Source organism: Oncorhynchus nerka, linkage group LG4 (genome assembly GCF_034236695.1).
Source record: "Oncorhynchus nerka isolate Pitt River linkage group LG4, Oner_Uvic_2.0, whole genome shotgun sequence".
NCBI lineage: Eukaryota > Metazoa > Chordata > Actinopteri > Salmoniformes > Salmonidae > Oncorhynchus > Oncorhynchus nerka.
In genome coordinates, this window is record NC_088399.1 from 67,076,555 (window position 1) to 67,098,019 (window position 21,465).

At 42.6% G+C, this 21,465-nt stretch overlaps 3 protein-coding genes and 1 pseudogene across 3 annotated transcripts in view; all 4 read right to left on the minus strand.

Moving 5' to 3' along the window:
• Positions 1-8,110: 8,110 nt before the first annotated feature.
• LOC135571527 (mucin-2-like) lies at positions 8,111-12,462 on the minus strand (annotated as a pseudogene).
• Positions 12,463-12,605: 143 nt separating this feature from the next.
• LOC135571528 (integumentary mucin C.1-like) lies at positions 12,606-14,132 on the minus strand (the record flags this gene model as incomplete). Its single annotated transcript, XM_065018130.1, has 3 exons — positions 12,606-12,806; positions 13,505-13,713; positions 13,805-14,132. Coding segments are annotated over 3 exons (738 nt in total), but the record flags the coding sequence as incomplete, so codon positions are not given.
• Positions 14,133-14,176: 44 nt separating this feature from the next.
• On the minus strand, positions 14,177-15,207 carry LOC135571529 (mucin-2-like). The gene is made up of 2 exons (XM_065018131.1): positions 14,825-15,207; positions 14,177-14,786 (listed from the first exon to the last, which is right to left on the minus strand). The coding sequence occupies exons 1-2, from the start codon at positions 15,205-15,207 to the stop codon at positions 14,177-14,179; spliced, it is 993 nt and encodes a 330-aa protein (XP_064874203.1).
• A 198-nt stretch (positions 15,208-15,405) lies between these two features.
• LOC135571530 (mucin-3A-like) overlaps positions 15,406-21,465 on the minus strand; it is a gene marked incomplete at its 3' end in the record, with an annotated part of 79,186 nt that continues 73,126 nt past the window's right edge. The window contains exons 5-8 of the mRNA XM_065018132.1: positions 16,880-17,373; positions 16,615-16,823; positions 16,306-16,382; positions 15,406-16,209 (exon numbers count right to left, since the gene is read on the minus strand). Of these exons, the coding sequence (XP_064874204.1) occupies positions 15,406-16,209; positions 16,306-16,382; positions 16,615-16,823; positions 16,880-17,373 (1,584 nt within the window). The remainder of the gene's footprint in view (positions 16,210-16,305; positions 16,383-16,614; positions 16,824-16,879; positions 17,374-21,465) is intronic.

Consider the following 21,465-nt stretch of genomic DNA (forward strand, 5'->3'; position numbering starts at 1 on the left):
TTATATTTTTTAAACTGCATTGTTTGTTAGGGGCTTGTAAGTGAGCACTTCACTGTAAGGTCTACACGTGTTGTTTTCGGCGCATGTGATTAATACAATTTGATTTGATATGTGTATTATTTTCGATATACAGACGTTCAATTTAGTTTCCTTGTTCCTTGGAATTTTGCAAATTGATTAACAATTCTACAGTAAACACTGCATGGAGATGAGTAATGGCCACAAAGTCTGTTTGGGGAGTCGGCATAAGCTTAAACCCTACCTGTTTCTACAAAAGTCATAATATCAGTACAAAAAATATACAATTCCCAGTTTATGCTACAAAATCAACTTCATACGAGGTTTTAAAAATAGGTTCCATTTGACTCAACATTCTATGACGTACACTAAGGCATTGTTGGCACAATAGATGGATGCAGTTCAATGAATGATTCATAAAATTCACCAATATATTTCTTGTTAGTCCAAAAAGTATTGCTATCAGGTTGTTAAATCACAGCTGACCTGATACATTGTTTGCTGACTCCATTTGGGATGCACTGTTTCAGTTTCAATTGCTCAATATTTTGGACAAAAATGGATTAATGCACCTAAGGCTGGGAATGTCAGTACAATCACACTAGGAAGTGCAATGATCACAAGTCAGTCATAATGTGGCTAATAGGCTAGCGTATCTATTTATGTAGCAAGATAAAAATCAAGGAGCCTAACGTTAGCTACACAGGTGCTGGGAGGAGTGGGTGAGTGACTGACTTTTCCCCCTCATATCGTTTTTTGGTGGCTGTACACAGCTAGAGATGCAGGTGTCATTTGGTTAGCTAGCAAGAACTTGAATGACTGTGTTATACAGTTAGCATATCTCTTGCTTTCGCAAATTCACTCTGGCTATCTACTCTGATTTTAGAGCACTCCGGGTGCCAAACGCACAACATTCGCTGAACATGACCGGTGTCAATAAACGTAAGCAAAAAAGGAATAGTTTGTCAGGAACACTCTAGATAACAGGTAAACAGCCTAACCAGCTCTGCTAGGGCAAGTAAAATGGTCAGCGAGGTGTTCTCTCATTTGTGTCTGGAAGTAGCTAGATCGCAAGCTAGCCAACTTTAGCCAGTTGGCTTGGGTTCTTGGTTGGGACAAGGCAAGCTGCAGAAGGACAAGGAAGCTACAAATGCCCATTGTTTATTAGTGCAATTTTGACAGTCAACTGCTGAAAAAGTTTAAGAAGGTTTATCTAATGTTCCTTCGGTTGATTTTAGCTCATCTAGGTCTGGTTAACATTATTTGTTGTTGTTTATATGCATAACTGAGAGAGAGAGAGAGAGAGAGAGCCTAGCTTTTCATGGTGGTTTGATCAATAGGATTGTAAAGTCCAAATGTAAGAGAACTCCCATGGTATTTGACATATTCCCGAAATCCATTCAGGTTTGTTTTGTGATTTTGGGCTTTTGATCAGTCACGCTGTTGCAACTGCCTGTAAACACACAGTCCAGTTCAAAGTGAATGATGGCAGGCCAGTGTGGCAAATGGCTTGTTTGCATAATGGCTTAGTAGCTCTGACTGGCTATGGCGCACTGGTCTGCATAGATTCTGGTCCTGGAAAAGACAGATGTTTTTATTAGGTTTTATTTACCTCGGGGTCTATTAATTGTCCAAATGCACAGCCCCTTTCCCACTCTATATTGCTATAGAATTTTCACAAATGCCTTAGTATATGTAATTCCCAAAGATTCAAAGAATTTATGAAAATGTGAAAATTACCATATCTAAGTGCTTGCTTGTTAGCAATAGTAATAAAAAAATGTCATATTCTTCCTGGGGTTGGGTATATGAACTAGAGGTCGACCGATTAATCGGACTGGCCAATTAATTACGGTATTTTTGGACACCGATTTGGGCGATTAAAAAAAAACAATTTACACCTTTATTTCATCTTTATTTAACTTGGCAAGTCAGTTAAGAACTGAGGGGAGAGGGAATTTATTGAGCAGAACAGTGGGATGCTTGGCTTGGTTTCTTTTTAATTGTGTTCCGCAAATGTACATGTACAAATGGATTACTAGTCGAAGAAAATTTAGACCAAATAGTTAAACAGTATTTTAAGAAAATGTGTTCTCTGGTTTAAGATGGAGTTTTGACTTCAGTTCGAGTACTCCAGTACTCAATTACTCATGCCCATTTCTGTCCACAGCACTTATTAAATCCAGTCTCCCGCTTCTCAGTCCAACTATAACCAAAATCATACATTTCTATCTTAATTCAGGTACTGTGCCTAATTCCCTGTCTCCATTACACCAACCTTGAAAAAACCTGGACTTGACCCCAAAACCCAACGCAATTACAGACTAATTTTCCACCTGCTCTTTCTATCAAAGATCATTTAATGTGTGGTCTCAATACAGCTACAGAAATACCTTTCAACCAACAGCCTCTATGATCCCGCCCAGCCTGGCTTCCATGCACAGCACATCACAGAGACAACCCAGGCAAGAGTATGAAATTACTTGTTGATGGCAGCTGATGATGGAGACATTAGCATTCTTTTGCTCCTGGACATTACATCAGCTTTTGACACAGTGAATCATAACATTCTCATCAACAGACTACACAACTTCCGTGTATACTGTAGTACAGTTCTCCAGTGGTTTAGCTCCTATCTGATTGACAGACAACAATTTGTGACAATTGCCATTTATAAATCCAACCCTAACACAGTCACTCAAGGGGTCCCACAGGGCTCTGTTCTTGGGCCACTCCTGTTCTCTATATACATGCTGCCAAATGCTATACTTTTCCAAAGATTTGGACTGAACTGTTATTTTTCTGCTGATTTCACACAAATATATGTAAGGACAAATGGAGATACTGAGACGGTTACAACTAAACTGACAGACTGTCTAGATGCAATCAAGAGATAGATGCAGTTGAACTTCCTGAAACTTAATTACAGCAAAACAGAGCTTGTGCTTAGTGGCTCTAAGAATGCATGGAGCAAGCTGAGCACATTCTCCATATCTCTGGATGATGACATCATCGCAGCTTCCCCCACCACCAGAAACATTTTTTTTTTTTTACTGTAACCTCTCATTTGAAGCACACCCGCATCACCAAGAAAGTGTTGTTTATCTATGTAACATTGATTGGGTCAGGTAGTTATTGTCCACTGTCGATGCTGAAGAGCTTGTACATTACCTGGTAACATCTCATCTTGACTACTGCAATGCACTGCTGACAGGAATCCCAGTGTCTCAACTCCAGATGATCCAGAATGCAGCTGCCAGAATAATCTCACACACCACCCGAAAAAATAACACATCACCCCTGTTTTATTCAACCTCCCATGGCTGCCTGTTCAATACAGGATCAAATCAGATTATTCTGTTCACCTTTCATGTCCCTCAAGGGTGATGCACTTAAATATAAATGCCAACTTCTAGAGAACTATTCACCAGCACCCTACGATTATCAGGGTCAAACAGCCTGGTCTTACCAGCCACAACCCTGCACAGCATGAGTGACAGGAACTCCTCACATCAGCTCTAGAACACTCTAGCTGTATTGAAGATAAACAATGTAGACAGCATTTGATGAGAATCTGTGGCTCCATGTCTTAACGATGGTTCCATCACAACTTTCAGAAATTAACAACAATTACGCATAAAAATGACAATGAAGATGCAGGATGATTTATTGATCAACACCAAAACCCATTGTCACGTACAGGCGATTTCGGCTTGGGCTTGAGACTGTCATCTCTAGTCTCTCTATACAGACAGACTGTCTGATTCAGGCAATGTACATATACTCCAGTTTAACATGTGAGTAGATGTTCCTGCCTCAGTTGGGACAAAGATGACAAGTCGGAAATGTGAAGAAAATCATCGGTAACGTCGCTGCTAGATCCACTTCTTGCCAAAGCTATACATGAGCAGAATTCCTGCCTGCATTTTGACCCCTGCCTATCCAAACTCTTGATTTGTTGAGAGTTATCTGTCTGAAGAGCATCCTCCCCTAGAATTATTTTTTCCCCATTTCGAAATGTCAGAGAGCAGCCGACATCCTCCCCAGACCTTCTGAGTTTAAATGTACAGTTGTGGCCAAAAGTTTTGAGAATGACACAAATATTAATTTCCACAAAATGTTCTGCATCAGTGTCTTTAGATATTTTTGTCAGATGTTACTATGGAATACTGAAGTATAATTACAAGCAATTCACAAGTGTCAAAGGCTTTTATTGGCAATTACATGAAGTTGATGAAAAGAGACAATATTTGCAGTGATGACCCTTTTTCAAGACCTCTGCAATCCGCTCTGGCATGCTGTCAATTAACTTCTGGGCCACATCCTGACTGATGGCAGCCCGTTCTTGCATAATCAATGCTTGGAGTTTGTCAGAATTTGTGGGTTTTTGTTTGTCCACACGCCTCTTGAGGATTGACCACGAGTTCTCAATGGGATTAAGGTCTGGAGACTTTCCTGGCCATGGACCCAAAATATCGATGTTATGTTCCCCCGAGCCACTCATGCTGTAAAAGGCATTGTTCGACACAAAACTGTTCCTGGATGGTTGGGAGAAGTTGCTCTCGGAGGATATGTTGATACCATTCTTTATTCATGGCTGTGTTCTTAGGCAAAACTGTGATTGAGCCCACTCCCTTGGCTGAGAAGCAACCCCACTCATGAATGGTCTCAGGATGCTTTAATGTTGGCATGACACAGGACTGATGGTAGCGCTCACCTTGTCTTCTCCGGACAAGCTTTTTTCCGGATTCCCAAACAATCGGAAAGGGGATTCATCAGAGAAAATGACTTTACCCCAGTCCTCAGCAGTCCAATCCCTGTACCCTTTGCAGAATATCAGTTTGTCCCTGATGTTTTTCCTGGAGAGTAGTGGCTTCTTTGCTGCCCTTCTTGACACCAGGCCATCCTCCAAAAGTCTTCGCCTCACTGTGTATGTGCAGATGCACTCACACCTGCCTGCTGCCATTCCTGAGCAAGCTCTGTACTGGTGGTGCCCCGATCCCGCAGTTTAATCAACTTTAGGAGATGGTCCTGGCATTTGCTGTACTATCTTGGGCGCCTTGAAGCCTTCTTCACAACAATTGAACCGCTCTTCTTGAAGTTCTTGATGATCCGATAAATAGTTGATTTAGGTGCAATCATACTGGCAGCAGTATCCTTGCCTGTGAAGCCCTTTTTGTGCAAAGCAATGATGGTTGCACGTGTTTCCTTGCAGGTAACCATGGTTGACAAAGGAAGAACAATGATTCCAAGCACCACCCTCCTTTTGAAGCTTCCAGTCTGTTATTTGAACTCAATCAGCATGATCAAGTGATTTCCAGCCTTTTCCTCGTCAACACTCACACCTGTGTTAACGAGAAAATCACTGCCATGATGTCAGCTGTTCTCTCAGCCTATTGCGGACAGTCTGAGCACTGATGAAGGGATTGTGCATTCCTGGTGTAACTTGGACAGTTGTTGTTGCCATCCTGTACCTGTCCCGCAGGTGTGACGTTCGGATGTACCGATCTTGTGCAGGTGTTGTTACACGTGGTCAGCCACTGCGAGGACGATCATCTGTCCATCCTGTCTCCCTGTAGCTCTGTCTTAGGCATCTCACATTATGGACATTGCAATGTATTGCCCTGCCACATCTGCAGTGCTCATGCCTCCTTGCAGCATGCCTAAGGCACATTCACGCAGATGAGCAGGGACCCTGGGCATCTCTCTTTTGGTGTTTTTCAGAGTCAGTAGAAAGGCCTCTTTAGTGTCCTAAGTTTTCATAACTGTGACCTTAATTGCCTACCATCTGTAAGCTGTTAGTGTTGTAACGACCGTTTCACAGCTGCATGTTCATTAGTTGTTTGTCGTTCATTGAACAAGCATGGGAAACAGTGTTTAAACCCTTTACAATGAAGATCTGTGAAGTTATTTGGATTTTTACGAATTGTCTTTGAAAGACAGGGTCCTGAAAAAGGGACTTTTCTTTTTTTGCTGCATTTAAATAAATATGTAAATGTTTATGTATTTTTGAAAGACACCGAGAGACCGTGTAGATTTGGCCTTGTGTTTTCGGTTATTGTCCTGTTGAAAAGTGTATTCATCTCCCAATGTCTGGTGGAAAGCAGACTGAACCAGGTTTTCCTCTAAACATAACACCTTGTTTTTAGGACAAAAAGGGAATTGCTTTGCTACATTTTATATGGGTATCCTTCTTTTCACTCTGTCAATTTACTTAGTATTGTGGAATAACTGCAATGTTGTTGTTCCACCCTAAGATTTCTCCTATCACAGACAATAAGCTTTGTAACTGTTTTAAAGTCACCATTGGCCTCATGGTAAAATTCCTGAGTGGTTTCCTTACACTGTAGCAACTGAGTTAGGAAGGACGGCAGTATCTTGGTAGTGACTGGGTGCATTGATACACCATATAAAGTGTAATTCATAATTTACCATGCTTAAAGGGCTATTCAATGTATGTTTGTTTTCTTTAACCCATCTACCAATAGGTACCCTTCTTTGCAAGGCATTGGAAAACCTCCCTGGTTTTTGTGGTTGTATAGAGATGAGGAAGTAATTCCAAAATTATGTGAAATACTATTTTTGAATACAGTGTGTCCATGCAACTTATTATGTGACTTGTTATGTAAGCTTGCCATAACAAAGGGGTTGAATACTTATTTACTTTTAAAATTATTTGTAAAAAAAAACTATCTACAAACATAATACCACTTTCACAGTATGGGATATTGTGTGTAGGCCATTGTCAAAATATCTTAATATCCATTTCAAAATCAGGCTGTAACACAATTTTTAAGTCAAGGGGTGTGAATACGTTCTGAAGGCACTGAATACAAAAGATAAAAAATCATGTTTTTTGAATGAATTGTGTCTTTAATAAGGTTTGCATAGATTAAGGTGCCAGGTCGGACAATTTTGACTACATTTGATGTGTAGATGTGCTGTCTATAATCACCCTTTAGTCAAACCTTTTCATAAAATAATACTGGGTTGTATCTTCATTACATTTGTCAAACTGTAAGTTAAAGAAACAAGTACTGTATTGCAGTTTAAAATAAATTACTTCATAGTTAATCAAGAGAGGAAATAACAAACAAAAAATAAATATTGGAATGAAGCTTATTATAAATAAAATAAATAAATGATAACTGTTTTAGTCAGTGGACAGCACAGCTTGAAACCACAAATGACATGACTAATAAATATATAAACATACTTTGTTCAGCTCAGCTGTAACTTTGATTAACAATCAGATGCATAATATAAAAAGTAGTACATTGCACAAAAAACATATGGCCTTTTAAGCTTATTAACAATTTTCACTTGATCTTCTCAGATGCAGTCCTGTGTAGTCAAGTGATTTTCCATGCATTAAAGTGCCGTGATTAGCAGATATAGATGATTGGCTGTTCTTGTGATGACAATTGGCCACAGATGTTAGCGTTGTCACCTCAGAAGACACCGTTTCTTCTGGTGTACTGTACATTGTAAGATCTGCGTCTGTGCCAGCGTCTCCTTATAGCTGCACATCCGCCACATAAAATGCACTGCAAAACAAGATGGAGAAGTATGATTCACATGTCAAATTAAATCATTGCAGAAATGTAGCATATTTTTTGAATAAATATGTAAACAGTATACACAGTACACAAGTGAACACAAGACTATACGTACACATAGCAGGATCCACAGAGGTACCAAAATGATAGCGATGCCACAAGGGATGATAATGGCCAGAGCCCAGCCAGGAAAACCTCCACTTGTGGTATTGAAAGGAGTGGTCAGCAACAGAGTAGGAGGGGGTGTGGTTGCTTCTTCAGTTGTCCGTTGTGGGTGCTGCTGTTGTGGTGGTCATAGCAGCTACAGTTGTGGTTTTTGTAGCAGCTTTTGTTGTGGTTGTTGAAGGAGCTGGAGTTGTGGTTGTTGAAGGAGCTGCCATTGTAGTGGTTGTAGGAGCTATAGCTGTTGTAATTAGAGCAGCATTATCAGCTGCAGTTGTAGGAGCTGCAGTTGCATTTGTAGGAGCTGCAGTTGTAGGAGCTGCAGTTGCAGCTGTAGGAGCTGCAGTGGCAGCTTTAGGAGCTGCAGTTGTTTAGGAGCTGCAGTTGTTGGAGCTGCAGTTGGAGCTGCAGTTGTTAGAGCTGCAGTTGTAGGAGCTGCAGTTATCATAGGAGCTGCAATTGGGGTCTTCGTAAAAGCTGCAGTTGTTGTCGTAGTAGATGCTGCAGTTGTAGGGGTGGTAGGACCAATGGTTGTTGTAGTAAGAGCTGAATTGATTGTCATAGCAACTTTTGTGGTGCTGGTTGAAGGAGCTACAGTTATTGGAGTAAGAGCTTTAGTTGTTGTAGGTATGGTAGATGTAGTGGTCGTAGGCGCTATAGTTGCCGTCGGAGCAACAGTTGTCATTGTAGGTGCGGCTGTTGTAGTGGTCATAAGAGCTAAAAATGTTATAGTAGGAGGTGCAGTTATGGTTGTAGCTTTAGCTGCAGTTGCGGTTGTTGTAAGAGCTGCAGTTGTAGTGGTCGTAGTGGGTGCTTCTGTTGTAGTGGTCGTGGGATCTAAAATTGTAATAGGAGCTGAAGTTGTGGTTGTCGTAGCAGCTTCAGTTGTAGTTGTTGTAGTAGGTGCTGCAGTTGTGGGGGTCATGGGAGCTACAGTTGTTGTAGTTGGAGCTGGAGCTGCAGTTGTGGGAGTCATAGGAGCTACAGTTGTTGTAGTTGGAGCTGCAGTTGTGGTTGTCGTAGGAGGTACAGTTGTGGTTGTCGTAGTAGGTGCTGTGGTTGTCGTAGTAGGTGTTGTAGTTGTCGTAGTAGGTGCTGCAGTTGTGGTGGTCGTAGGAGCTACAGTTGTTGTAGTTGGAGCTGCAGTTGTGGTTGGTAGTAGGAGCTGTAGTTGTGGTTGTCATAGTAGGTGTTGTGGTTGTCATAGTAGGTGCTACAGTTGTTGTAGTAGGTGCTAGTTGTAGTTGTCGTGGAGCTGCAGTTTTGGTTGTAGTTGTAGTAGTAGGTGCTGCAGTTCAGTTATTGAAGTAGGTGCTGCAGTTGTGGTCGTAGGAGTACAAAGTTGTAGGTGCTGCAGTTGAGGGGGTTGGAGCTACAGTTGTTGTAGTTGGTGCTGCAGTTGTGGTTGTTGTAGGAGTACAGTTGTGTAGTCAGTAGGTGTTGTGGTTGTCGTAGTTAGGTTGTTGTGGTTACAGTTGGTGTTGTGGAGCTACAGTTGTTGAGTTGTGTAGTAGGTGCTGCAGTTGTAGTGGTCATAGGAGCTACAGATGTTGTCAGTTGGAGCTGCAGTTGTGGTTGTCGTGTAGGTGTTGTGGTTTCGTAGTAGACGCTGAAGTCGTGGTATTGAAAGTAGCAGGTGGTTGTAGTTGCCGTAGTAGGTGCTGCAGTTGTGGTGGAGTAGGAGCTACAGTTGTTGTAGTTGGAGCTGCAGTTGTGGTCGTAGGAGCTACAGTTGTGGTTGTCGTAATAGGTGTTGTGGTTGTTGTAGGTGCTGAAGTTGTGTAGCAGTTTCAGTTGTAGTTGTTGTAGTAGGAGCTGCAGTTGTGGTTGAAGTAGTTGTTGTGGTTGCGTAGTAGGTGTTGTGGTTGTCGTAGTGGAGGTGTTGTGTTTGTAGTAGGTGCTGCAGTTGTGTGGTTGTTGTAGGAGCTACAGGTGCTGCAGTTGTGAGCTGCAGTTGTAGTTGTTGTGGTTGTAGTAGTTAGGAGTTGTGGTTGCGTAGTAGGTGTTGTGGTTGTCGTAGTAGGTGTTGTAGTTGTCGTAGTAGGTGCTGCAGTTGTGGTGGTCTTAGGAGCTACAGTTGTAGTTGTTGTAGGAGATGCAGTGGTTGTTGTAGTAGGTGTTGTGGTTGTCGTAGTAGGAGTTGTAGTTGTCGTAGTAGGTGCTGCAGCTGTGGTGGTCTTAGGAGCTACAGTTGTAGTTGTTGTAGGAGATGCAGTGGTTGTTGTAGTAGGTGTTGTGGTTGTCGTAGTAGGTGTTGTGGTTGTCGTAGTAGGTGTTGTAGTTGTTGTAGTAGGTGCTGCAGTTGTGGTGGTTGTAGGAGCTACCGTTGTTGTAGTTGGAGCTGCAGTTGTGGTTGTCGTCGTAGGTGTTGTGGTTGTCGTAGTAGGTGTTGTAGTTGTGGTTGTAGTAGCAGCTTCGGTTGTAGTTGTCGTAGTAAGTGCTGCAGTTGCGGTGGTCATAGGAGCTACAGTTGTTGTAGTTGGTGCTGCAGTTGTGGTTGTCGTAGGAGGTACAGTTGTAGTTGTTGTAGGAGATGCAGTGGTTGTTGTAGTAGGTGTTGTGGTTGTCGTAGTAGGAGTTGTAGTTGTCGTAGTAGGTGCTGCAGTTGTGGTGGTCATAGGAGCTACAGTTGTAGTTGTTGTAGGAGATGCAGTGGTTGTTGTAGTAGGTGTTGTGGTTGTCGTAGTAGGTGTTGTGGTTGTCGTAGTAGGTGTTGTAGTTGTCGTAGTAGGTGTTGTAGTTGTCGTAGTAGGTGCTGCAGTTGTGGTGGTCGTAGGAGCTACAGTTGTTGTAGTTGGAGCTGCAGTTGTGGTTGTCGTAGGAGGTACAGTTGTGGTTGTCGTAGTAGGTGTTGTGGTTGCCGTAGTAGTTGTTGTGGTGGTCGTAGGAGCTACAGTTGTAGTTGTTGTAGGAGATGCAGTGGTTGTTGTCGTAGGTGTTGTGGTTGTCGTAGTAGGAGTTGTAGTTGTCGTAGTAGGTGCTGCAGTTGTGGTGGTCTTAGGAGCTACAGTTGTAGTTGTTGTAGGAGATGCAGTGGTTGTTGTAGTAGGTGTTGTGGTTGTCGTAGTAGGTGTTGTGGTTGTCGTAGTAGGTGTTGTAGTTGTTGTAGTAGGTGCTGCAGTTGTGGTGGTTGTAGGAGCTACCGTTGTTGTAGTTGGAGCTGCAGTTGTGGTTGTCGTCGTAGGTGTTGTGGTTGTCGTAGTAGGCGCTGAAGTCGTGGTTGTATTAACAGCTTCGGTTGTAGTTGTCGTAGTAAGTGCTGCAGTTGCGGTGGTCATAGGAGCTACAGTTGTTGTAGTTGGTGCTGCAGTTGTGGTTGTCGTAGGAGGTACAGTTGTAGTTGTTGTAGGAGATGCAGTGGTTGTTGTAGTAGGTGTTGTGGTTGTCGTAGTAGGAGTTGTAGTTGTCGTAGTAGGTGCTGCAGTTGTGGTGGTCGTAGGAGCTACAGTTGTAGTTGTTGTAGGAGATGCAGTGGTTGTTGTAGTAGGTGTTGTGGTTGTCGTAGTAGGTGTTGTGGTTGTCGTAGTAGGTGTTGTAGTTGTCGTAGTAGGTGTTGTAGTTGTCGTAGTAGGTGCTGCAGTTGTGGTGGTCGTAGGAGCTACAGTTGTGGTTGTCGTAGTAGGTGTTGTGGTTGCCGTAGTAGTTGTTGTGGTTGTCGTAGTAGGTGTTGTAGTTGTCGTAGTAGGTGCTGCAGTTGTGGTGGTCGTAGGAGCTACAGTTGTAGTTGTTGTAGGAGATGCAGTGGTTGTTGTCGTAGGTGTTGTGGTTGTCGTAGTAGGAGTTGTAGTTGTCGTAGTAGGTGCTGAAGTCGTGGTTGTCGTAGCAGCTTCGGTTGTAGTTGTCGTAGTAGGTGCTGCAGTTGTGGTGGTCGTAGGAGCTACAGTTGTTGTAGTTGGAGCTGCAGTTGTGGTTGTCGTAGGAGCTACAGTTGTGGTTGTCGTAGTAGGTGTTGTGGTTGTCGTAGTAGGTGCTGAAGTCGTGGTTGTTGTAGCAGTTTCGGTTGTAGTTGTCGTAGTAGGTGCTGCAGTTGTAGTTGTTGAAGTAGGTGCTGCAGTTGTGGTCGTAGGAGCTACATTTGTCGTTGTAGGTGCTGCAGTTGTGGGGGTCGTAGGAGCTACAGTTGTTGTAGTTGGAGCTGCAGTTGTGGTTGCCGTAGTAGTTGTTGTGGTTGCCGTAGTAGGTGTTGTGGTTGTCGTAGTAGGTGTTGTAGTTGTCGTAGTAGGTGCTGCAGTTGTGGTGGTCTTAGGAGCTACAGTTGTAGTTGTTGTAGGAGATGCAGTGGTTGTTGTAGTAGGTGTTGTGGTTGTCGTAGTAGGAGTTGTAGTTGTCGTAGTAGGTGCTGCAGCTGTGGTGGTCTTAGGAGCTACAGTTGTAGTTGTTGTAGGAGATGCAGTGGTTGTTGTAGTAGGTGTTGTGGTTGTCGTAGTAGGTGTTGTGGTTGTCGTAGTAGGTGTTGTAGTTGTTGTAGTAGGTGCTGCAGTTGTGGTGGTTGTAGGAGCTACCGTTGTTGTAGTTGGAGCTGCAGTTGTGGTTGTCGTCGTAGGCGTTGTGGTTGCGTAGTAGGCGCTGAAGTCGTGGTTGTATGTAACAGTTGGTTGTAGTTGCTCGTAGTAAGTGCTGCAGTTGCGGTGGTCATAGGAGCTACAGTTGTTGTAGTTGGTGCTGCAGTTGTGGTTGTCGTAGGAGGTACAGTTGTGGTTGTTGTAGGAGGAGGTGTTGTGGTTGCAGTTGTGTTGTTGTGTAGTAGGTGTTGTGTTGTTGTAGTAGGAGTTAGGTGTTGTGGTTGTGTAGTAGGTGTTTGTAGTTGTCTGTAGGAGGTGTTGTAGTTGTAGTAGTAGGTGCTGCAGTTGTGGTGGTCGTAGGAGCTCAGTTGTAGTTGTTGTAGGAGTGCAGTGGTTGTTGTCGTAGGTGTTGTGGTTGTGTAGTAGGTGTTGTAGTTGTCGTAGTAGGTGCTGTTGTGGTTGTTGTAGCAGTTTGGTTGTAGTTGTCGTAGTAGGTGCTGCAGTTTGTTGTTGAAGTAGGTGCTGCAGTTGTGGGGTCGTAGGAGCTGCAGTTGTTTAGTAGGTGCTGCAGTTGTGGGTTGTAGGAGCTACAGTTGTTGTAGTTGCTGTAGTAGTTGTTGTGGTTGTTGTAGTAGGTGTTGTGGTTGTCGTAGTAGGTGTTGTAGTTGTCGTAGTAGGTGCTGCAGTTGTGGTGGTCTTAGGAGCTACAGTTGTAGTTGTTGTGGTTGTTGTAGTAGGTGTTGTGGTTGTCGTAGTAGGTGTTGTGGTTGTCGTAGTAGGTGTTGTAGTTGTCGTAGTAGGTGCTGCAGTTGTGGTGGTCGTAGGAGCTACCGTTGTTGGAGCTGCAGTTGTGGTTGTCGTCGTAGGTGTTGTGGTTGTCGTAGTAGGCGCTGAAGTCGTGGTTGTCGTAGCAGCTTCGGTTGTAGTTGTCGTAGTAAGTGCTGCAGTTGTGGTGGTCGTAGGAGCTACAGTTGTTGTAGTTGGTGCTGCAGTTGTGGTTGTCGTAGGAGGTACAGTTGTAGTTGTTGTAGGAGATGCAGTGGTTGTTGTAGTAGGTGTTGTGGTTGTCGTAGTAGGAGTTGTAGTTGTCGTAGTAGGTGCTGCAGTTGTGGTGGTCGTAGGAGCTACAGTTGTAGTTGTTGTAGGAGATGCAGTGGTTGTTGTAGTAGGTGTTGTGGTTGTCGTAGTAGGTGTTGTGGTTGTCGTAGTAGGTGTTGTAGTTGTCGTAGTAGGTGCTGCAGTTGTGGTGGTCGTAGGAGCTACAGTTGTTGTAGTTGGAACTGCAGTTGTGGTTGTCTTAGGAGCTACAGTTGTAGTTGTTGTAGGAGATGCAGTGGTTGTTGTCGTAGGTGTTGTGGTTGTCGTAGTAGGAGTTGTAGTTGTCGTAGTAGGTGCTGAAGTCGTGGTTGTTGTAGCAGTTTCGGTTGTAGTTGTCGTAGTAGGTGCTGCAGTTGTAGTTGTTGAAGTAGGTGCTGCAGTTGTAGTGGTCGTAGGAGCTACAGTTGTTGTTGTAGGTGCTGCAGTTGTGGTTGATTGTAGGAGCTACAGTTGTTGTAGTTGTGCAGTTGGTTGTTGTAGGAGGTACAGTTGTGGTTGTCGTAGTAGGTGTTGTGGTTGTCGTAGTAGGTGTTGTGGTTGTCGTAGTAGGTGTTGTGGTTGTCGTAGTAGGTGTTGTAGTTGTCGTAGTAGGTGCTGCAGTTGTGGTGGTCGTAGGAGCTACAGTTGTAGTTGTTGTAGGAGATGCAGTGGTTGTTGTGTTGTGGTTGGTTGTGCAGTTGTCGTAGTAGGTGCTGCAGTTGTGGTTAGGTGCTGCAGTTGTGGTGGTCGTAGGAGCTACAGTTGTAGTTGTAGTTGTGCAGGAGGAGCTGCAGTGGTTGTTGTAGTAGGTTGTAGTAGGTGTGGTTGTCGTAGTAGGTGTAGGTGTTGCTGTAGTTGTCAGTTGTGGTTAGGAGCTACAGTTGTTGTAGTTGGAGCTGCAGTTGTGGTTGTTGGAGCTAGGTGTTGTGGTTTCGTAGTAGGTGTTGTAGTTGTCGTAGTAGGTGCTGCAGTCGTGGTTGTCGTAGCAGCTTCGGTTGTAGTTGTCGTAGTAGGTGCTGCAGTTGTGGTGGTCGTAGGAGCTACAGTTGTTGTAGTTGGAGCTGCAGTTGTGGTTGTCGTAGGAGCTACAGTTGTGGTTGTCATAGTAGGTGTTGTGGTTGTCGTAGTAGGTGTTGTAGTTGTCGTAGTAGGTGCTGAAGTCGTGGTTGTTGTAGCAGTTTCGGTTGTAGTTGTCGTAGTAGGTGCTGCAGTTGTAGTTGTGAAGTAGGTGCTGCAGTTGTGGTTAGGAGCTACAGTTGTTGTAGGTGCTGCAGTTGTGGTTGTCGTAGGAGCTACAGTTGTAGTTGTTGTAGGAGTGCAGTACAGTGGTTGTTGTAGTAGGTGTTGTGGTTGTCGTAGTAGTTGTTGTGGTTGTCGTAGCTGCAGTGGTGTAGGAGCTGTTGTAGTTGTCGTAGTAGGTGTTGTAGTTGTCGTAGTAGGTGCTGCAGTTGTGGTGGTCGTAGGAGCTTAGTTGTAGTTGCAGTAGGTGCAGTGGTTGTTGTCGTAGGTGTTGTGGTTGTCGTAGTAGGAGTTGTAGTTGTCGTAGTAGGTGCTGCAGTTGTGGTGGTCGTAGGAGCTACAGTTGTAGTTGTTGTAGGAGATGCAGTGGTTGTTGTAGTAGGTGTTGTGGTTGTCGTAGTAGGTGTTGTGGTTGTCGTAGTAGGTGTTGTAGTTGTCGTAGTAGGTGCTGCAGTTGTGGTGGTCGTAGGAGCTACAGTTGTTGTAGTTGGAGCTGCAGTTGTGGTAGGCGCTGAAGTCGTGGTTGTCGTAGCAGCTTCGGTTGTAGTTGTCGTAGTAATTGCTGCAGTTGTGGTGGTCGTAGGAGCTACAGTTGTTGTAGTTGGAGCTGCAGTTGTGGTTGTCGTAGGAGCTACAGTTGTGGTTGTCATAGTAGGTGTTGTGGTTGTCGTAGTAGGTGTTGTAGTTGTCGTAGTAGGTGCTGAAGTCGTGGTTGTTGTAGCAGTTTCGGTTGTAGTTGTCGTAGTAGGTGCTGCAGTTGTAGTTGTTGAAGTAGGTGCTGCAGTTGTGGTCGTAGGAGCTACAGTTGTCGTTGTAGGTGCTGCAGTTGTGGGGGTCGTAGGAGCTACAGTTGTTGTAGTTGGAGCTGCAGTTGTGGTTGTCGTAGGAGGTACAGTTGTGGTTGTCGTAGTAGGTGTTGTGGTTGCAGTAGTAGTTGTTGTGGTTGCCGTAGTAGGTGTTGTGGTTGTCGTAGTAGGTGTTGTAGTTGTTGTAGTAGGTGCTGCAGTTGTGGTGGTCGTAGGAGCTACAGTTGTAGTTGTTGTAGGAGATGCAGTGGTTGTTGTAGGAGATGCAGTGGTTGTTGTAGGAGATGCAGTGGTTGTTGTAGTAGGTGTTGTGGTTGTCGTAGTAGGTGTTGTGGTTGTCGTAGTAGGTGTTGTGGTTGTCGTAGTAGGTGTTGTGGTTGTCGTAGTAGGTGTTGTAGTTGTCGTAGTAGGTGCTGCAGTTGTGGTGGTCGTAGGAGCTACAGTTGTTGTAGTTGGAGCTGCAGTTGTGGTTGTCGTAGTAGGTGTTGTGGTTGTCGTAGTAGGCGCTGAAGTCGTGGTTGTCGTAGCAGCTTCGGTTGTAGTTGTCGTAGTAGGTGCTGCAGTTGTGGTGGTCGTAGGAGCTACAGTTGTTGTAGTTGGAGCTGCAGTTGTGGTTGTCGTAGGAGCTACAGTTGTGGTTGTCATAGTAGGTGTTGTGGTTGTCGTAGTAGGTGTTGTAGTTGTCGTAGTAGGTGCTGAAGTCGTGGTTGTTGTAGCAGTTTCGGTTGTAGTTGTCGTAGTAGGTGCTGCAGTTGTAGTTGTTGAAGTAGGTGCTGCAGTTGTGGTCGTAGGAGCTACAGTTGTCGTTGTAGGTGCTGCAGTTGTGGGGGTCGTAGGAGCTACAGTTGTTGTAGTTGGAGCTGCAGTTGTGGTTGTCGTAGGAGGTACAGTTGTGGTTGTCGTAGTAGGTGTTGTGGTTGTCGTAGTAGTTGTTGTGGTTGCCGTAGTAGGTGTTGTGGTTGTCGTAGTAGGTGTTGTAGTTGTCGTAGTAGGTGCTGCAGTTGTGGTGGTCGTAGGAGCTACAGTTGTAGTTGTTGTAGGAGATGCAGTGGTTGTTGTAGTAGGTGTTGTGGTTGTCGTAGTAGGAGTTGTAGTTGTCGTAGTAGGTGCTGCAGTTGTGGTGGTCGTAGGAGCTACAGTTGTAGTTGTTGTAGGAGATGCAGTGGTTGTTGTAGTAGGTGTTGTGGTTGTCGTAGTAGGTGTTGTAGTTGTCGTAGTAGGTGCTGCAGTTGTGGTGGTCGTAGGAGCTACAGTTGTTGTAGTTGGAGCTGCAGTTGTGGTTGTCGTAGTAGGTGTTGTGGTTGTCGTAGTAGGCGCTGAAGTCGTGGTTGTCGTAGCAGCTTCGGTTGTAGTTGTCGTAGTAAGTGCTGCAGTTGTGGTGGTCGTAGGAGCTACAGTTGTTGTAGTTGGAGCTGCAGTTGTGGTTGTCGTAGGAGCTACAGTTGTGGTTGTCATAGTAGCTGCAGTTGTGTCGTAGTAGGTGTTGGTTTGTAGGTTGTGTGTAGTGGTTGTTTGCAGTTTGTTGTAGTTGTCGTAGTAGGTGCTGCAGTTGTAGTTGTTGAAGTAGGTGCTGCAGTTGTGGTCGTAGGAGCTACAGTTGTCGTTGTAGGTGCTGCAGTTGTGGGGGTCGTAGGAGCTACAGTTGTTGTAGTTGGAGCTGCAGTTGTGGTTGTCGTAGGAGGTACAGTTGTGGTTGTTGTAGTAGGTGTTGTGGTTGCGTGTAGTTGTGTGGTGCTGTAGTAGGTGTTGTGGTTGTCGTAGGTAGGTGTTGTAGTTGTCGTAGTAGGTGCTGCAGTTGTGGTGGTCGTAGGAGCTACAGTTGTTGTAGGAGTAGGTGGTTGCTGCAGTTGTGGTTGTCGTAGTAGGAGTTGTAGTTGTGTAGTAGTTGCTGCAGTTGTAGTGGTAGTAGGTACAGTTGTAGTTGTTGTAGTTGTGGTTGTTGTAGTAGGTGTTGTGGTTTCGTAGTAGGTGTTGTGGTTGTTGTAGGTGTTGTAGGTTGCGTAGTAGGTGCTGCAGTTGTGGTGGTTAGGAGCTACAGTTGTTGTAGTTGGAGCTGCAGTTGTGGTTGTCGTGTAGGTGTTGTGGTTGTCGTAGTGCAGTCATGTGGTCGTAGGAGCTACAGATGTCACTGTAGGTGCTGCAGTTGTGGTGGTCGTAGGAGCTACAGTTGTTGTAGTTGGAGCTGCAGTTGTGGTTGTCGTAGTAGGCTGTTGTGGTTGTCGTAGTAGGTGTTGTGGTTGTCTGTAGTAGGTGTTGTGGTTGTCGTAGTAGGTGCAGTTGGTAGTAGCTGCAGTTGTGGTGGTCGTAGGAGCTACAGTTGTTGTAGGAAGAGGCTGCAGTTGTGGTTGTCGTTGTGGTTGTGGTTGTTGAAGCTACAGTTGTTGTCGTAGGAGCTGCAGTTGTCGTAGTAAGTGCTGCAGTTGTGGTTATCGTAGGAGCTTCAGTTGTAGTTGTAGGTGCTACAGTTATTGTCATAGGAGCTACACTTGTTGTCATAGGAGCTGCAGTTGTCATAGGAGCTGCAGTTGTCGTAGGAGCTGCAGTTGTCATAAGAGCTGCAGTTGTCGTGGGAGCTGCAGTTGTCGTGGGAGCTTCAGTTGTAGGAGCTGCAGTTGTCGTAGGAGCTGCAGTTGTCGTAGGAGCTGCAGTTGTGGTCAGAACTCCATGGATATTCCAGCATAAAAACACTGTGGTTTATGAGATTAATGGTTAATATGTTTATTGCGCACAATATCAACATTTCCAAGATTTCCCTTCATCAGCATGGTGCAGTTTTTGACATATTTATTATGTAATATATACAATTATAATTTATAGCTAAATATTATTCCCTTGATTGTTAATAATATTACCTATAATACCTTATTGAGATTACCACACCTGAGTTCTATTTTTGTTGTTGTTGAAAAGAGGGTACATTTTTCATTACAGTAGTGTGGTAATATAATTCAAGTAATAGAGGTTACAGCAGTGTGATAATGTTTACCGCTTACAATTGAGTCATTTTCCTTTTTTATATTTTTGAAACATATTTAATTGAGGGGAGACATTTGACAGTAAAGTAGCCTTGGCAAAATGTAAAACTGCCTCCATGAAATGTCAAAATAAACATATTTAGAAAAAATCATAAGCATTGTAACATCATATGCATACAACATGTACATCATTGCTCATTATTCTAATTACATTATCCAAATGTATATGGTCTATTTTGTCACTATCTTGCCTTTTTGGTTGTTAATATTTTAATTCAGGATTAATACACGAGTTGGCATGAAGTTAGCAAATAGTAAAAAATGAGTTAGAAACATGAACACAGAATGAAATTCAGTGTACTACATACCCATGGTAAATAAAGTAGCTGTCAGTTTCTGTGTCTTCATTTTGGACTCAGTTGATGCAGTTGTTTTCTGAATAGAAAGAAAATATACATTTTATTGACAGGTCATAAGCCACTATTAATGTTCAGCGCTGGACACTTTTCAACTTAATCTGTAACTTGTTAAGCACATTTATGCAACTCATTTAGGTGTGCCAGATCAAGAGGTGTGAATAATTATTCATTCAAGACATCGCTGTGAACAAAATTAGCTTGTGAAGAATAATGTAAAAAAACAAGGAAACAAAATGTGAAAACTTTGCAAGGATGTGAATAATTTCACAACAGTCACTATAACCACTATCAACATGGATTTATACACTTTAGTGAAATTACACAGTAAAATCCAAATTAGCGTTGCATTTTTCCCATCAGAAATCAGCATATTACTGCATCCCACCAATCATGTTACTTCATAAAAGAGGAAAGGGCATTTCAAATTTGCAAATGGTCTGCGAGCGACCAGGAATTCACACATATTCTGTGAAAGTAATCGGTGTAGTTCATCAAAAGATGCATTTTTTTTCAAATATAAAACATGAAATAGTAAAATCCACATTAGCGTTACAATTTTTCAAGAGAAATACGCATTTTGCTGCTTAATAAACATAAGTATTTAAACTTGGCTTTCAAAAGTTGACCAATCCATTTTCTACATTCTTAAAAAGATGAGAAAAAATAAGAAACCTGCACACTGCTCTTGCTAATATCACTGCTCTATTAAATTCACATTTAGGCCTCAAGCATGAAACGCATTGAACGGATGTGGCTGGAGCAATGTCAACATAAGGGTGCAAATTAAAAACACTCACAAAATCCTGGAGTATAAGGAAAACAAACATATGTTACAAATGTTTATATTTTTTATTTAACCTTCATTTAACTAGACAAGTCCATTAAGAACAAATTCTTATTTACAATGACAGCCTAGGAACATTGGGTTAACTGACTTGTTCAGGGGCAGAACAACAGATTTTTACCTTGTCAGCTCAGTGATTCGATCTAGCAACCTTTCGGTTACTGGCCCAATACTCTAACCACAAGGCTACCTGCCACCCCTATAATATAACAATGTGTATTTCATAAGTATTCTAATAATTGTAATAAAGTGTGTACATAAAACGTATTAAACAAGACCGTAAAACAACAATGAGGACATCGACCTATCAATAAAGTTGTCATAAATCATTGGGTCCTATACAAGAAAAACCGTCAGAGTGATCTGAAGTGGCGGCATTAACTCATGTTCACATTTACATAACATGCATGGGCATTTCATCATTAAGACCAGGCTGTAACACAATACAATGTGGAATAAGTCAAGAGGTATGAATACTTTCTGAAGGCACTGTAAATCATATAAATTTAAAGTTTTCAAATGGTCTGCCAGCAATTAACTACATATTCCTATACATATTCTGTGACAGTTTAGTAGTTCATCAAAAGTGTATGGATGTTTACATATAACGTGTACATAATAACCATAATCTTCATTGTTTCAATGTTGTTGCTTTTACATTATCAATTTTGGATTTTAATCTTTTCTTGTAAGACCATTTTACCTTGTTATATTTGTATATGATATTTTTTAAAGATTGTGCTGTGCAATTTATTTAAATAATATTGATCAAGTATTTTCCATTTATATATTCCATTATAGAGTAAAGGTTATTACTTACCTACAGCAAACACTTCAATGGCAGTCACCTATTTATGTAATTTCTCCAAATATCAATTGAGGAAGGTATTGGTTAATGACAATTAACAATCACAATATCTAGCTTATATCTACTCTAAAATCTCATTATCTTTCTAGTTCTGCTAACCATTTCAAGCTTACAATTGAACTGTTCCCGTGTAAACTGTCATGCCAATGTATTTCTAGTTTGTATTTATATTACTATAGGGCTGGTTTGATGCCACAAATTGTCTCTTTCAGGTGACGTAATATTTTGGGAGGCGCCAAAGATAATAAGATAAAGGTGACGAAAAAGGGAGGGACAGAGGAATGCAAGTGGGAAGTACTTAGCTTCAAAATGTTTTTGTTTTTCCCCCAGGTACTGACTGACGTGGTATGGAAAACTGGTTAGGTGTTCTGACAAAAAAATTGGGATGGACTAAAAATAATTGAAAAAAGGGGAGGGGGAAAATAATCTGTTTGAGAGTATAATAACAGTTATGTACTGACCTTTTTTTTTATTGTAAACTGTTTAGGTCACAAATACATTTTTTTAAAGATTTTCTGTAGCCAGAATCTTGCTTAATTGTACTTAATTGACTTGACTTAACTTTGGAGCCATTCATTTAATTAAATCATTGGCCTGAAGTAAGCAGTCAGCCTTTTTCTATTTAACAGTTCTACACTCTCACATGTGCTACTTCCCATATCTTTTTTAAAACATAAAAGAAACAACTAACAGTAGATTCCGTTTCTGAATCTCTAACAAAAGTGATGTCAAGATGTGTTGTAATCAGCTGGTAAATATGATTGAGGGTCACAATGACACCACATGGTGAGCCCAACAATGGAGGAATTCCCGATGGAGCATTTGATGATGGAGCATTTTCCAGATGCTAAAATAATTTTCAAATGATTGCTTAAAATGAAGAATGACACCTAAACATTTGTGTGTACCTGCAGAAAAGAAAGAAAGAAATATATAATAATTTAACAAATTAATTTCTGATAAAATATTGTGTGCGAAATACCTTACATTTTATGG

Excerpts from the sequence above, each read along its gene's own strand:
- LOC135571529 (XM_065018131.1), bottom strand. The coding sequence starts at position 15,207 with ATGACAACCACAACTGTAGCTCCTACGACAACCACAACTGCAGCTCCA. Across the intron at positions 14,787-14,824 it reads ACTACGACAACCACAACACC|AGCTCCTACGACCACCACAA; the intron begins TACGACAACAAC and ends CAACTACAACTA.